The sequence below is a fragment of the Hylobates moloch genome, unplaced genomic scaffold, assembly GCF_009828535.3.
Source record: "Hylobates moloch isolate HMO894 unplaced genomic scaffold, HMol_V3 SCAFFOLD_9, whole genome shotgun sequence".
Classification (NCBI taxonomy): Eukaryota; Metazoa; Chordata; class Mammalia; order Primates; family Hylobatidae; genus Hylobates; species Hylobates moloch.
In genome coordinates this window covers 51742484-51756893 of record NW_026652284.1, presented here as the reverse complement: position 1 = coordinate 51756893, position 14410 = coordinate 51742484, and the positions used below count along the sequence as shown (strand labels likewise).

General features: G+C 42.1%; 1 protein-coding gene across 4 annotated transcripts in view; it reads right to left on the bottom strand.

Moving 5' to 3' along the window:
* The window catches only part of PRKDC (protein kinase, DNA-activated, catalytic subunit), a 185032-nt gene that overhangs the window by 125018 nt on the left and 45604 nt on the right, over positions 1-14410 (bottom strand). For all 4 annotated transcript variants that reach the window (XM_032759820.2, XM_032759822.2, XM_032759821.2 and 1 more), the window contains exons 24-28: positions 14022-14185; positions 12526-12678; positions 5019-5126; positions 2713-2939; positions 525-619 (exon numbers count right to left, since the gene is read on the bottom strand). In XM_032759820.2, coding sequence (XP_032615711.1) covers positions 525-619; positions 2713-2939; positions 5019-5126; positions 12526-12678; positions 14022-14185 — 747 coding nt within the window. The remainder of the gene's footprint in view (positions 1-524; positions 620-2712; positions 2940-5018; positions 5127-12525; positions 12679-14021; positions 14186-14410) is intronic.

The following is a 14410-nucleotide window of genomic DNA, read 5'->3' as shown; positions in this document are numbered from 1 at the left end:
ATTACTCTCTTAGCTATTTTAGCCTACTTCTGACTTAATATCTTTATAATATTCCTTCATCATGGATGAAACAGCTTTATCACAGTCCTGTAATGAGACCCACTTTCTACTTTCTAAATGATCACCAGTGAGTGCAGAGGCACTGACAACATCTCAGTGGTTATCACATCCAGCTTCTTCAGCATCATATCTGCACATTTTCATGTTCTGTCATCATAGCATCACAGTGTCTGACTGGCTTTGTTGTCTCCCCTGCCCTGGGCAGGATCTGCAACCAACCAGGGTCAAGCTCAATGGCCACCAGGAGTATATGGTGAGTCAAAAAGAATGAGGGCATGAAAAAATTATTAACAAGCTGGATTTAAGGCACTGAAGGGGCTTCTCTTCTCTTCACATTTATTAATTTATACAACTCTTGGAAAAAAAAAAAAAAAACCTTATAAGAGAATCACACAAGCCTTAACTCCTCATTGGGGAAACTCTTCAGACCTGTAAGGCAGACAGAACACTGAAGCGAAATGTACCTAAGGACTTCTCATCTGCATGTGCTAAGGCCAGACTCTCCATGTATATCACCAAGGCTTCAAACACAAACTGTTCCACCAGAGACTCTTCTTCCCTGTAAAATAAAGAATGGGAAACCTCATCTAAGAAAACAATAAAGCAGAGAGGACAAAGAAAAGAAGGAATGGAATTAAAGAAGGCACACATTAATTAAATTTGTTTTTTGTGGCTGGGTGCGGTGGCTCACGCCTGTAATCCCAGCACTTTGGGAGGCTGAGGTGGGCGGATCACGAAGTCAGGAGATGGAGACTACGGTGAAACCCCATCTCTACTAAAAATACAAAAAATTAGCCGGGCGTGGTGGCGCACGCCTGTAGCCCAAGCTACTCGGGAGGCTGAGGTAGGAGAATGGCATGAACCCGGGAGGCAGAGCTTGCAGTGAGCCGAGATCCTGCCACTGCACTCCAGCCTGGGCGACAGAGCAACACTCCAGCTCAAAAAAAAAAAAAAAAAAAGTTTTTTTGTTGTTGTTGTTGTTGTTGTTGTCGTTTTTTTAAAGGCTCAGCTGGGTGTGGCGGCGCATGCCTATAAAAAAATCACTTGAGCCCTTGAGTTCGAGACCAGTCTGGGCAAAAAAGTGACACCCTGTCTCTACAAAAAATAAAAATAAAAAAAAATTAGTTGGGTGCAGTGGCGCACACCTGTGGTCCCAGCTACCTGTGAGGCTGAGGCAGGAGGACCACTTGAGCTCAGGAGGTTGAGGTTGAGTCATGATCCCCCCACTGCACTCCAGCCTGAGCAACAGAGCAAGACCCTGTCTCAGAAAAGAAAGGGGGAGGGGGGGCTCAGTGTTTTAAAACATGAAACAGGTGCGGTGGCTCACACCTGTAATCCTAGAACTTTGGGAGGCTGAGGCAGGGATCACCTGAGGTCAAGAGTTCAAGACCAGCCTGGCTAACATGGTGAAACCCCATCTCTACTAAAAACACAAAAATTAGCCAGGCGTAGTGGCAGGCGCCTGTAATCCCAGCTACTCGGAAGACTGAGGCAGGCAAATCACTTGAACCTGGGAAGCAGAGGTTGCAGTGAGCCGAGATCACACCATTGCACTCCAGCCTGGGTGACAGAGCAAGACTCCGTCTCCAAAAACAGAAAAACCGTGAAACAACCTAAAATACTTCTCAAAGATACCTCCTCAAGAGCAGACTAGAGGAAAGCTACATGAACCAAAGAGGCAGCACACGCTCTGTTTCCACACAAGTGCCTCTGTCCCTTGCATCTGCAAAACTGCTCATTTGCCTATGGGGCTAATTATTATCCATGTGTCCTTCTGCAATGTAACCCTCATGAAGGGCTATATTGTTATACTTCTAACATGGACACAGGCCTGGCACATCATTTTTTTTTTCTTCAACTTTTAAGTTCAAGGGTACATGTGCAGGATGTGAGGTTACACAGGTAAATGTGGTACACAATATTCCTAATAAGGAATGCTGGATGAATGAATGAACACCACTACCTTAGGTCAGTGACCACTTGTCTTTTTTCTTGGACCTCTGAAATGGCCTCTTCACTGGTGTCCCAGTCTTCAGTCTACCCAGACCCACTCTCTACACAGCTACCAGCAAGTGGATTTTAGGAGGAAATCTAAATGCATCTCTCCCTGCACCCACTACTCCACAGATCCTCTGTCACTAGAGGTGACCTACGCTCCTTACTACAGCAAGCAGAGCCCTCCTCACTAGCCTCACGACACCTGCCTCCAAACCTCAAAGGACTTCAGACACCTTCCTCTTTCTTATCTCTATCCCCCACCACCCACTAACTTTGATCTAAAATGCCTTGGCTGACTTCCATTTATCCTTCAAGTCTCATCTCCAGTATAAACCCTAGCAAGAGGCCACAGCTAACCTGCTCACCCTGGATTAGCTACTCCTCCTCTGTGCACCCAAAGCCCCTGTATATGCGTCTTTTGTTGCATTTCCAAAATGGCTGAGACAGTGTTTACATGCATTTCTCAGCAGTTTCCAGGCTTCTGGAGTGCAAACTGAATTTTAATTCACCTTGTAATCTCCAGAGGACAGCACAGCATCCAGCACATAATTACTTACTAAATGCAGGATATATGACACATGGATACACAGAGTGAAACTCCAAGTCACTTTTCAAAACCACAAGTTTCTCTTCCCTGTTGTGTAGCTTACAAACCTGAATTCCCTGTAGATATTATTAAACGCAAGTGATGCTCCCAGCCTCTTGAAAGCATTGGGGTGAAGAGCGAGACTATAAAGTCGCTTGAAAAGCGATTTGGTGTTTACTGGACTCTTCTCCTGCTGCTGTGGTGTTATTTGCTTAATGGACCATTTAAGGAATTCTCGAATACACCGACCACAAAAATCTCTTAAAGTACTGTCAACAGGGTCCACAATTCCATCCTGAAACAAAACAAAGAAACCTTGATTGTACTAATTTTTATAACCACTGACAACTGAATACAAGGGTATAGTTGGTCTATCTCTGAGCATAACTAAAGTATGTTAAAAATTAATTTATAGCACTAGTCAAGAAAAAAATAAACACTAGTAAAACCAATCTCCATAGTGTATCCAGAATCTAGGCTTGAATAACTATTTCCTTCAGATATAATGAAAACATTTTCTTTTAAACAAATTAATAAACTGAAAAGCCATGAAGAGGGGAGAGAAAACTTTAATTATAACAAAACAATCTTTCCCTTCCCTGAAAAAAAAAGAAAATGGCTATATCCTAAGAATTTCAGAGGAATTCTGATTGTTTATTTTACCCCATAACAGCTTTTGAGACACTTTGCATATTGAAGTCAAAGAGAGTAAGACCCTTGGAAGTTCCAAAGAAACTGTACTGCTCCATAAAGGAAAATCCTATGGAAGCATGAAGAGCAGCCCCCATAAAGGCCCTGCCGAAAACATCTATGGACATTTGACCAACGACCACATACAGATGTATTCTACTTTATGCTTTGTTTCATTCTAGTCATGACGCTCTCTCAGATCTACAAAGGAAAAGTTTAACTTGAAAATGTACACTCAACAATGAATTAAGAGAGTTCTGCCTAACACTTCCAGTTATTTGCTACATATAAAATCCTTTCTTGCAGAGGTAATTAGAATCCAAAAACGTAACACAAGCCACGGTTATGGGAGGAGAGGGCGCTTCCTGCTTTTCAGAGCAGAGGTCACTAGCACCATGCAGTGATGCAGGGAACAGCAGCTATCACCAGGAAACCCACGGCCCTCCTTCACTTGAGTGCTGTGCTACCGAGTTCACGCTGCTTCTTTACCTTTTCTTTCCTCAACTATCTCGTTTTACTTATCAGATTTCTTTCTGAAGCTCTTACTTAATCTACCTTCAAGGATCAAAAGGGAGAAAAGAAACAGAAAACAACTAAAATAAAAACTTTTTAACGGAAACATTATAATGAAAACATCTGAATGCAAATAAGCCATAAATTAACTTCAACTAACTGTATTTATTATAGGTAGGATTCACTGGTAGACACTGCAGGGAATTAAACTACAGGTTTAATTATGTCACCACCCTAACGAATGTTCAGTCACTCTCCCCTGCCCATAACATGACTAAGAAAGGTCACACTCAGAGTACACTGCCAGCAGCATAACCAGGACTGTGCAGGCGACATAAACTTATTTGCACAGGTTCAAAAATTATAGTAAAATAAACATCAAAAGACACTACAATTTAGCTGGCCTCACTGCCTCTGCCCTCAGTGAGCTGGCAACCAAATTCTAAGATGCTGCTTCTCTGTGTCAGGAGAGTTCTGTGTAAAAGGTGAACTGCTGTTTCCAGGGCCCTTTAGTTATTGAATCTGAGTATAGGAGAAAATTGGATATGCTCAGAAATTCTTATTCTTTGTTTTTGAGACAGAGTCTCACTCTGTCACCCAGACTGGAGTGCAGTAGCCCAATCTCAGCTCACTGCAACCTTTGTCTCCCAGGTTGAAGCAATTCTCATGCCTAAGCCTCCTGGGGAGCTGGGACTACAAGTGTGTAACACCACGCCTAGCTAATTTTTCTATTTTTAGTAGAGACAGAGTTTCTCCATGTTGGCCTGGTTGGTTTCCAACTCCTGGGCTCATGCAATCTGTATGCCTCGACCCCCCAAAGTGTTGGATTACAGGCGTGAGCCACTGTGCCCGGCTCACCACCAAGGTGGGTGGATCACTTGAGGTCAGAACTAAGACCAGCCTGGCCAACAAAGTGAAACCCCATCTCTGCTTGAAATACAAAAAATTAGACAGGCATGGTGGTGTGCACCTGTAGTCCCAGCTATTCAGGAGGCTGAGACAGGCGAATTGCTTGATCCTGGGAGGCGCAGGTTGCAGTGAGCCAAGATCGTGCCATTGCATTCCAGCCTGGGCGACGGAGCAAGACTGTCTCAAAAACATAAATAAATAAACAAACATCAAATACAACTAATCGATGGGAATAAGAGGAAAAGAATCAACTATTACTTACCAATATAGCTTCTAGTAAGGCGACAGTATCCTGACTTTCAAATTTCTTATTGTTAGTGAACCAGTGAATCAGCTGCATAACTAGTGGCTCATACAGTTGCCTTGTCACCTGAAGAAAGAATTAAAGTTAATTCCCTTCATGTTAAAGAAATGTTACGCTGTAAAGGGTTCCATTTAAATGCCATTTGCAGTATAAAATTAAGTAATACTACTACCATGGTTGTATTAGTTTCCTTTTTTAGTTCAGGCTCAAGTGGTCCTCTCCCACCTCAGCCTCCAGAATAGCTAGGGCTACAGGCATGTACCACCACACCCAGTTAACTTAAAATTTTTTTTTGTAGAGACAGGGTTCCACTATGTTGCCTAGGTTGGCCTTGAACTCCTGGCCTCAGGTGATCCTCCTGCCTCAGCCTCCCAACGTGCAGGGATTACAGGTATGAGCCACCATCCCCAGCCCCATTAGTTTCCTTTTCCAGTTTAATTCCATGATGAAGAGTCCAGCAAAGAAAATATGCAACAAAAGCTCATTGTTCCTCTGATTGGGAGGGCAATTTAGGATAGATATTGTTGGGTTTGTAATACTCATCTTTATTCATTTGATCTTGAACGTGCACACAAGATATCCTGGATTACAGACAATCTGGTCGCTATTCAACTATTATACAAAGCAAATAACAACCCTGTGGTTCCCCACAGCCTAACTGTCTCCCCTTGTGGTGACAAAATGAAAGCCCAATCAATGTCCTATATACACAAATTCAAAGCCTGTACCACAGGGGAGGAACACAGAAAAACAGATTTAATCTGTTTATATACAGGACAAAGAGGAAGCTGCCTCTCCCACCGCTGCCAAAAGGAGGGAGAAAGATCTCTATGGAGATGGGATGAAAAGGATCCTAGGTCTAACCTTCTGGAACATAAAGCCTCTCCAGGGGCCAGGTAGCCCCGTGCTCCCTGGCTTTGTAAAATCCAAGATGTCTCCAGGCCTGGGCTCCTCCCTTATGACAAGTAAATCCAAACCCAAGGAGGCAGAGCTCCTGTCTTCCTGGAAGCTTGGAAGTGTAACCTAGTGGCCTGGTGGAGGTGTGACCATGTGGTCATCTTAGAGCAACAAGAGAAGTGGATCAGAGCAATTAGCTAGACAAGCTGCTACAGATCTAACCCTCATTATACATGAGAGTAAAATGCTGGCCAGGCGAAGTGGTTCATGCCCATAATCCCAGCATTTTGAGAGGTCAAGTCGGGAGGGTCTTTTGAAGCCAGTTCAAGACCATCCTGGGCAACATAGGAAGACCTTGTCTCTAAAAAAATTATTTTTTAATTAGCTAGGCATGGTGGTGCGTGCCTGTAGTCCCAGCTACTCAGGAGGCTGAGTCAGGTGGATGGCTTGGGCCCAGGAGGTAAAGGCTTCAGGGAACTATGATTGTGCTACTGCACTCCAGCATGGGTGACAGAGGGACACCATGTCTAAAAAAAAAATTAAAATGGCCAGGCACGATGTAATCCCAGCACTTTGGGAGGCTGAGGAGGGCGGATCACTTGAGGTCAGGAGTTTGTGACCACCCTGGCCAAAACAGTGAAACCTCTTCGCTAATAAAAATCCAAAAATTAGCCAGGTGTGGTGGTGGTCGCCTGTAACCCCAGCTACTTGGGAGGCTAAGGCAGGAAAATCGCTTGAACTGGGAGATGGAGGTTGCAGTGAGCCGAGATCGTGCCACTGCACTCCAGACAGAGTGAGACTCCATCAAAAAAAAAAAAAAAAAAAGTAAAATGCTTGTGGTGGAAGTTAAGGCGAACACTCCCACACTGATATCCTGTACATTTCTGCCTCAGAGGCCAGGGCTTTTATAGGAGCACTGAGCCATCCAGGAGACCGTTATTCCCCACAGTTACTGAGCTCAACAATTAAGTACTTTGATATTAGAGGTCCATACTGTAGTTAATATCACCTCAAAAATGATGCAATATGTCCCAGGGCTCAGACTAAACAACACAGAGACTCTTCCAAATAGTCTTTCTAGTCTTTGAAGCTATTTTTTTCCCCTAATACCTTCACTGGCCTCTATGAAGCAATTTTTAAAATTAATCAATATAAAAGGGTCTTAACTTTCAGTTTGAAAGCTTAACCTGGTCTTAAAGCATCACTTATTTTCCACAAAAGAATCATACTGGTGTGTGTTTTTTTTTTTTTTTTTTTTGAGACAGAGTCTCGCTCTGTCGCCCAGGCTGGAGTGCAGTGGCGCGCGGTCTCTGCTCGCTGCAAGCTCCGCCTCCCGGGTCCATGCCATTCTCCTGCTTCAGCCTCCCGAGTAGCTGGGATCGCAGGCGCCCGCCACCACGCCTGGCTAATTTTTTGTATTTTTAGTAGAGATGGGGTTTCACTGTGTTAGCCAGGATGGTCTCGATCTCCTGACCTTGTAATCCACCCACCTCGGCCTCCCAAAGTGCTGGCATTACAGGCCCTCCCACCGCGCCTGGCCAAGAATCATACTGTTTTATTCTTAGTACATAAGTTTTTTTAATACATGTATACATAGCTAGATATACATATACAATATAGACATACCCCTTTATAGAAAACCATCCCTCTACAATCCTACATCCCAAAGGTAACCACTGTCAACTTTCAAAATATTTTATTTACATACTTTTTTTTTTTTTTTTTGAGACAGAGTCTTACTGTCACCAAGGCTAGAGTGCAGTGGTGCAATCTGGGCTCACTGCAACCTCTGACTCCTGGGTTCAAGTGATTCTCCTGTCTCAGCCTCCCAAGTAGCTGGGATTACAGGTGTCCACCACCACGCCCAGCTAATTTTTGTATTTTTAGTAGCAACAGGGTTTCACCATGTTGGCTGGGCTGGTCTCGAACTCCTGACCCCCGGCCAATTTATGTACATTTAAATATGTGTATATACACGTGTAAAAATAAAAATAAATCTGCCAAGGAGGCAGAGCTCCTGTCTTCCTGGAAGAAACCAGTAACTGGTTTCTTCTTAGAGTACTTTCCATGTAAACATATGCACTCTACCAGTGTTTTCACTAGCCGCCCAGTACCTCAACTATGGACGTAACACAACCCAGCTACCAGAACTGTACCGCTAGAAATGAAAGTATTTCTAAATTATGACTACCATACAGAGTGGAGAGTCCTGAGCACACTGTTTAAGCAGCTCTCTTGTAAGGAAGCTGCTAGGCCAGGGCTGTGGTCACCCAATCCAAGCCCAGCTGCAGAGCACTGTGCCTGCGTCGCCCCACCAACCATGACGTGCAGGGTCCTTTCCTTGTGCCCTTGGCAACACCAAACATTGTTCATCTTTTAAATATTTGACAGTAGCCAGTATCATTTTAATTTGAAGTTCCTTGTTTACAAAAAGGTTGACTATTTTAAGATACATTCCATCGGCCATTTACATTTCTTCTTTTATGAGCTGCCTATTTTTTTCTTTATACATTTGTCCATTTTTAAATCTGATTTCTTCAGTAGTATGTTGCACATTATGTATGTGTTACAATGTTGGTTTTGTGCCATTCAGTAGTCTTAAACATTTATAAGGTCAAAACTATCAATACATTAACACTTTTATGTGTCTTCCTATCTGTACAAACTTTATAGAAAGACACAGAAGGATGCCGATTATGGAAAAGTAATGAAATCCATCCAAGGAGCAGAAATCACACTGCACACAGAAGAAAACGTTTTGAAATGCTATGGGTCTACTTTTTGTTAACAAAACATCTATGCACATGTCAAGATGTGTTATTATAAAGACATTCTCCAGACTTTCCAGAGGATCTAACATCTTTTCCCAGGGAACAAGCATGTGAAAGGGGTGACGTGAAGGTTCATTTTTATCTTTGAACATTTTTATATTATAAACTGATGTTTATCAACAAAAAAGACCTACAGATATACACAGACAGATATGCTATGTGGTCATTACATTTTTCTGTAATTTATTTATAGTTCATTTTTCCTTCTAAATCATTGATTTACAGTTAGTTTCTTCACTTGTGACAAAGACCCTCTTCCTTGCCCTAACTCTAGTCAGGCTCCTCTGAACTCTTCTCAACTAGGCCTTGACTTCTGGGCTTCCATGTTCATCTCTATTAGTCCAGTTTTACCAAGAACTCCGCTGAGTCAGTTCAGTGAAAACCCCTCCCCTTCATATATAATCTAATTCCTCATCTCCCACCAGCCCCCAGGCAGTGTCTGGTCACCCTGGCCCATCTTCAGCCCTAACACTCTTAGGATTGGTTTAGCCACAATCCTCTTTATGCCTGACATTTCTTCTGTTGTGGGAAGTCAGGGACCCCGAACGGAGGGACCGGCTGGAGCCGAGGCAGAAGAACATAAATTGTGAAGATTGACATTTATCAGTTCCCAAAATTAATACTTTCATAATTTCTCACACCTGTCTTTACTGCAAGCTCTGAACATAAATTGTGAAGATTTCATGGACATTCATCACTTCCCCAATCAATACTCTTATAATTTCTTATGCCTGTTTTTACTTTAATCTCTTAATCCTGTTATCTTCGTAAGCTGAGAATGTACGTCACCTCAGGACCACTACTGTACAAATTGATTGTAAAATATGTGTGCTTGAACAATATGAAATCAGTGCACCCTGAAAAAGAACAGAATAACAGCTATTTTCAGGGAACAAGGGAGGGAAGATAACCATAAGGTCTGACTGCCTGCGGGGTCAGGAAGAACACAGCCACATTTTTCTTCTCACAGAAAGCCTATAGACGGATATGCGAGTAGGAGAAATATCGCTGAATTCTTTTCCCAGCAAGGAATGACCCTGGGGAAGGAATGCATTCCTGGCAGTAGGTCTATAGACAGCTGCTCTGGGAGTGTCTGTCTTATGCAGTTGAGATAAGGACTGAAATATGGCCTGGTCTCCTGCAGTACCCTCAGGCTTACCAGGATTGGGAAATCCCAGCCTGGTAAATTCTAGTCAGACTGGTTGTCTGCCCTCGAACCCTGTTTCCTGTTAAGATGTTTATCAAGACAATGCATAGCGGGACATAGGCCCTCATCAGTAATTCTAATTTTGCCTTGCTTTGTGACCTTTATTGCCCTTTGAAGCACGTGATCTTTGTGACCTACTCCTGGTTCGTACACCCCCTCCCCTTTTAAAATCTCTAATAAAAATTTGCTGGTTTTGCAGCTCCGGGTTGTCATCACGGTCTCGGCTGTAACATTTCTCTCTTTGTACTCTTTCTCTTTATTTCTCAGACCAGCCGACACTTAGGGAAAATAGAAAAGAACCCATGTTGAAATACTGGGGGCTGGTTCCCCTGATATTCCTCTTAGTGATTTCCATCCACTGACCCTGACCCTGCTCCTTGGCTATCAATCCCCCTGGTCAGTAAGTATTTGGAGTAGAGCCCAATCCCTCTCCAGCAGTGTAAAAGCCCACTGGAGTAGCCTCCCCTTTAATAGTTTTCCTTAACATCTTTAAAGAATGTCATGAATAATTTCTTCTTTAACACGTTAGTCATTTGACCTAATACCATTTGTTAAATGACCCATTTCCCACTTAAATGAGCCCCTACCATAGACACAATTTTCATATACACACAAGGGGCCACTTCCCGGCCCCTAGCTCTCCCACTGAGCCATCTGTGCACTGGTTCAGCCTCTTATACTCCATAAGGCCACTTTTCAACATCTGCTACGCAAGACTCCCTACAGCGTGCAACCCTTTCAAAATGTGTCTTGCTTATTAGGCTCAAGCAATTACTCCTTCAGATTATTCTTTTAAGTTCAAAAATAAAATTAATTCTGGATTTTTTACTGGAATTACACCAGAGCTATCAATTGATTCAGGGAAACTTGACATTTTTTTCAATAATGACTTCTACCTCAGGTACATAAGCTATTCATCTTCTATAGTCATAAAATGTTTGCCTGGCACACTGAAGTTTATTCCTAGACATTTTTTTTTTGATGCTGTTATGAACAAGATGTTATAGACATATTTTCCAAGTGGTCAATACTAATATATGAAATATATGAGAATAATGTATGAAAAAAGATATATGAGAATTATGTGTTTATAATTCATCAGCTTTTTCCTTTATTAATTCTTAGAATTTATCAGCTGATATGCTTACTCTTGGGCCTTCCAGATTTTGAAAACAATTATAATAATCTTTTCTCCTTCCTAATATTCCTTCTATGATTTTCTTATCTTACAGTATTGAATAGAATCTCCCAAATATTTAGTGGGGTTGATGTCCTAGCCTTACTGGCCCGCTGACAAGAGTCTTTTGATTGCCAAGTGCCAAGTGCTGGGGTAGATGCTGAAGAGGGAGCAAGGAACACCAGGCTCTGTCCATGCAGAGTTTAACTAACTCCAAGTAAAGCACTGACCGCTCCCAGAAACAGGCCATGCTCTCATGCTGGGTGGAAGCGCAAGGGAGTGTCAGTGCTTCACATAGTGGATGACCTGGCTGCAAGATTCAGGCAGACATTCCATCACATTAAACATCATATGAAACTACTGCTAGTTTATCAGGAGCTGCCAAATGCCTTCCAGGCTTCCACGGAGAGGTTCACTGCTACGTTAAATCTACCTCTGTGGTAAGTTTCCAGTTTTCACCATGAGCTCTATTTAATCACAGTGCATCTGAACATACTGCTGCACTATATCCACTCATGCACACTGCAGAATTTTCCAGCTGCATTATGAATGAGTTTTGCATTTCATTTTCTTTTTTGCATGTGTACCCTGATATTCAGGTCATGCTAGATTCATAAAATGAACTGAGAAGATTTCTTACCTTTTTCTGCTTCATGGCAGCAGTGAAGGATTTGTCCATAAAGTCATAGTATAGGCCACTTGCCAGCCATGGCTTTTTTTGAGAATGAGTCTCGCTCTGTCTCCCAAACTAGAGTGCAGTGGCGTGATCTCAGCGCACTGCAATCTCTACCTCCTGGGTTCAAGTGATTCTCATGCCTCAGCCTCTCGAGTAGCTGGGATTACAGACGTGCGCGACCACGCCTAGGTAAGTTTTGTATTTTTAATAGAGACGGCGGTTTTATCATGTTGGCCAGGCTGGTCTTGAACTCCTGACCTCAGGTGATCCGCCCACCTCAGCCTCCCAAAGTACTGGTATTACAGATGTGAGCCACCGCGCCCGGCCCATGGTTATTTCTCTCTTCTTCCCTCTGTGAAAGACTATGTTTGTCCATGAGAGGGGTGACAGCTAATTCACCTTTAGATGCCTGGACTCTCAGTAGCTTTTAACTACAACAGCGATTCCCAAACTCCGAGACATACTGAAAGTGGAGGGGAGAGCTTTTAGAAGTCCTGGTGCCCAGGTCGTGCCTAGGTCATGCCCATGACCAATTAAACCAGAGCACCTGGGGTAGCAGTCAGGGAGCAGTATCGTTCCTAACCATCTCCAGGTAATTCCACTGCTCTGCTGACCACTGAATTAGACAAACCAAACTTTTAAAAGTTTTACAACTATTTCAGATTCAAAGCCCTTACCTGATCAACATCACACGCAAGTCGAAGCAGCACAGGAAACGTCCGCTTATAGAGCTGGTACATGGGTGGGGCTCCCTGTCCCCCTTCTGGCATCTGTGTGGCTTTGCCCAACATAAACATTACCATGCTATGTAAAAGTTCACAGGCTGCAACCTAAAACAGACCAGGAGGTCAGCAATGTTTAAGTTATCACGTTGATGACGAGAGAATATTTGAAATGTCACTCAATTTAGCCCTTTAAGAATAAAAATTTCATTGCACATAACTATCATGTAACCCAAATATAAATTAACTGGAATTAGTATTTCTTGTTGTATAAAACTAATGATTCTGTTCACTTTGTTTTTTTATCCAAGAACGAAGAATTAAAATTTAAAAGCTTCAGAAACTGGGAAGTATATTTCACTGTTGCCATATTAAAGAACTATATAACTTTGCTTCATCTGTTAGCACATTTTCAACTATCACTTTTAGTAAAAATATTTTTTGAAGCACTATAGAAAATTTACAAATTAATACATGCATACCTCATTTTATGGCGCTTTGGACACAATGTGTTTTTTAACAAATTGAAGGTCTGTGGCAACCCTGTATTGAGAAATTCTATTGGCTCAATTCTTCGAACAGCATGTGCTCACTTTGTTAGCATTTTTAAGCAATAAAGCATTTTAAAGTATGTATATAAAGTTCTAATGCTATTGCACACTAAATAGACCACAGTATAGTGTAAACATAACTTTTACATGTACTGAAAAACCAAAAAACCAGTGTGATTTGCTACACTGAGATATTAACTTTATTGCTGTGGTCTGGAGCAGAACCTGCAGTATCACCAAGGTATGCTATGCCTGTATGAAAATTTGAGATTATCTGTTTCTAATCTCCCAGAGTTAAGGGGATAACCAAGAATAGATCGAATATCACTCTCAAATGCCCTTTATATTGCATTTTATATAATGAAGAGCTTTTGGTATATTAATGTTTTGAAAGGCAATTTTTTTTTTTTTTTTGAGACAGAGTCTCGCTCTGTCACCCAGGCTAGAATCCAGTGGTGTAATCTCGGCTCGCTGCAATCACTGCCTCCCAGGTTCAAACGATTCTCCTGCCTCAGCCTCCCGAGTAGCTGAGACTACACTTGCACGCCAGCACACCTAATTTTTGTATTTTTAGTAAAGATCAGGTTTTACCATGTTGGCCAGGGTGGTCTCAAACTCCTGACCTCAAGTGATCTGCCTGCCTCGGCCTCCCAAAGTGCTGGGATTACAGGTATGAGCCACCATGCCCAGCCCAATTACCTATTAAGATGATTTATGCTTAACTTACATTTATCAATGACACTGACTTCTAATTAGTAAGTAGTTTTCTAATTACTATATTACAGAAAATACAAAATTACTAATATTGGAATGGCTGAAATGTGTTCTCTATATCCTAACCAATATGTATTTTTAAAGCAATAGGCTCTAAATAATGGGTGAAATGAAAAATAGAAGTACTTTAGTTTGTCTGTCACTGGCTGTGAGTGCTAATTCTGTGACTCGAGGCAGGAACACGTCCAGGAAAATGACAGGTTTCATCTCTCTAAAGGGCACTGCAAAGCTCAGCCGCTTCTCTCTGTCCCAGGCCATATAGCTCTTCATCATCTCATCTGAGGACATGACTGTTAGAAAAGATTTAAGAAGAATGAACCATTTTTTTCTTTTTATTAGTGTCAGAATTATTCACAAATCAAAACATTTCTAATGCCAGCTGTTCTACATTCTATTAAAGTGAAGCACTTCATTCATTTTTCCCTTTTCTTTTGCCTCAGATATGTAATTACAACATCAGAAATCACTCAATTTAATTTAAAGTAAAATTACTTTTAAACAAGCCTAATAGTCTC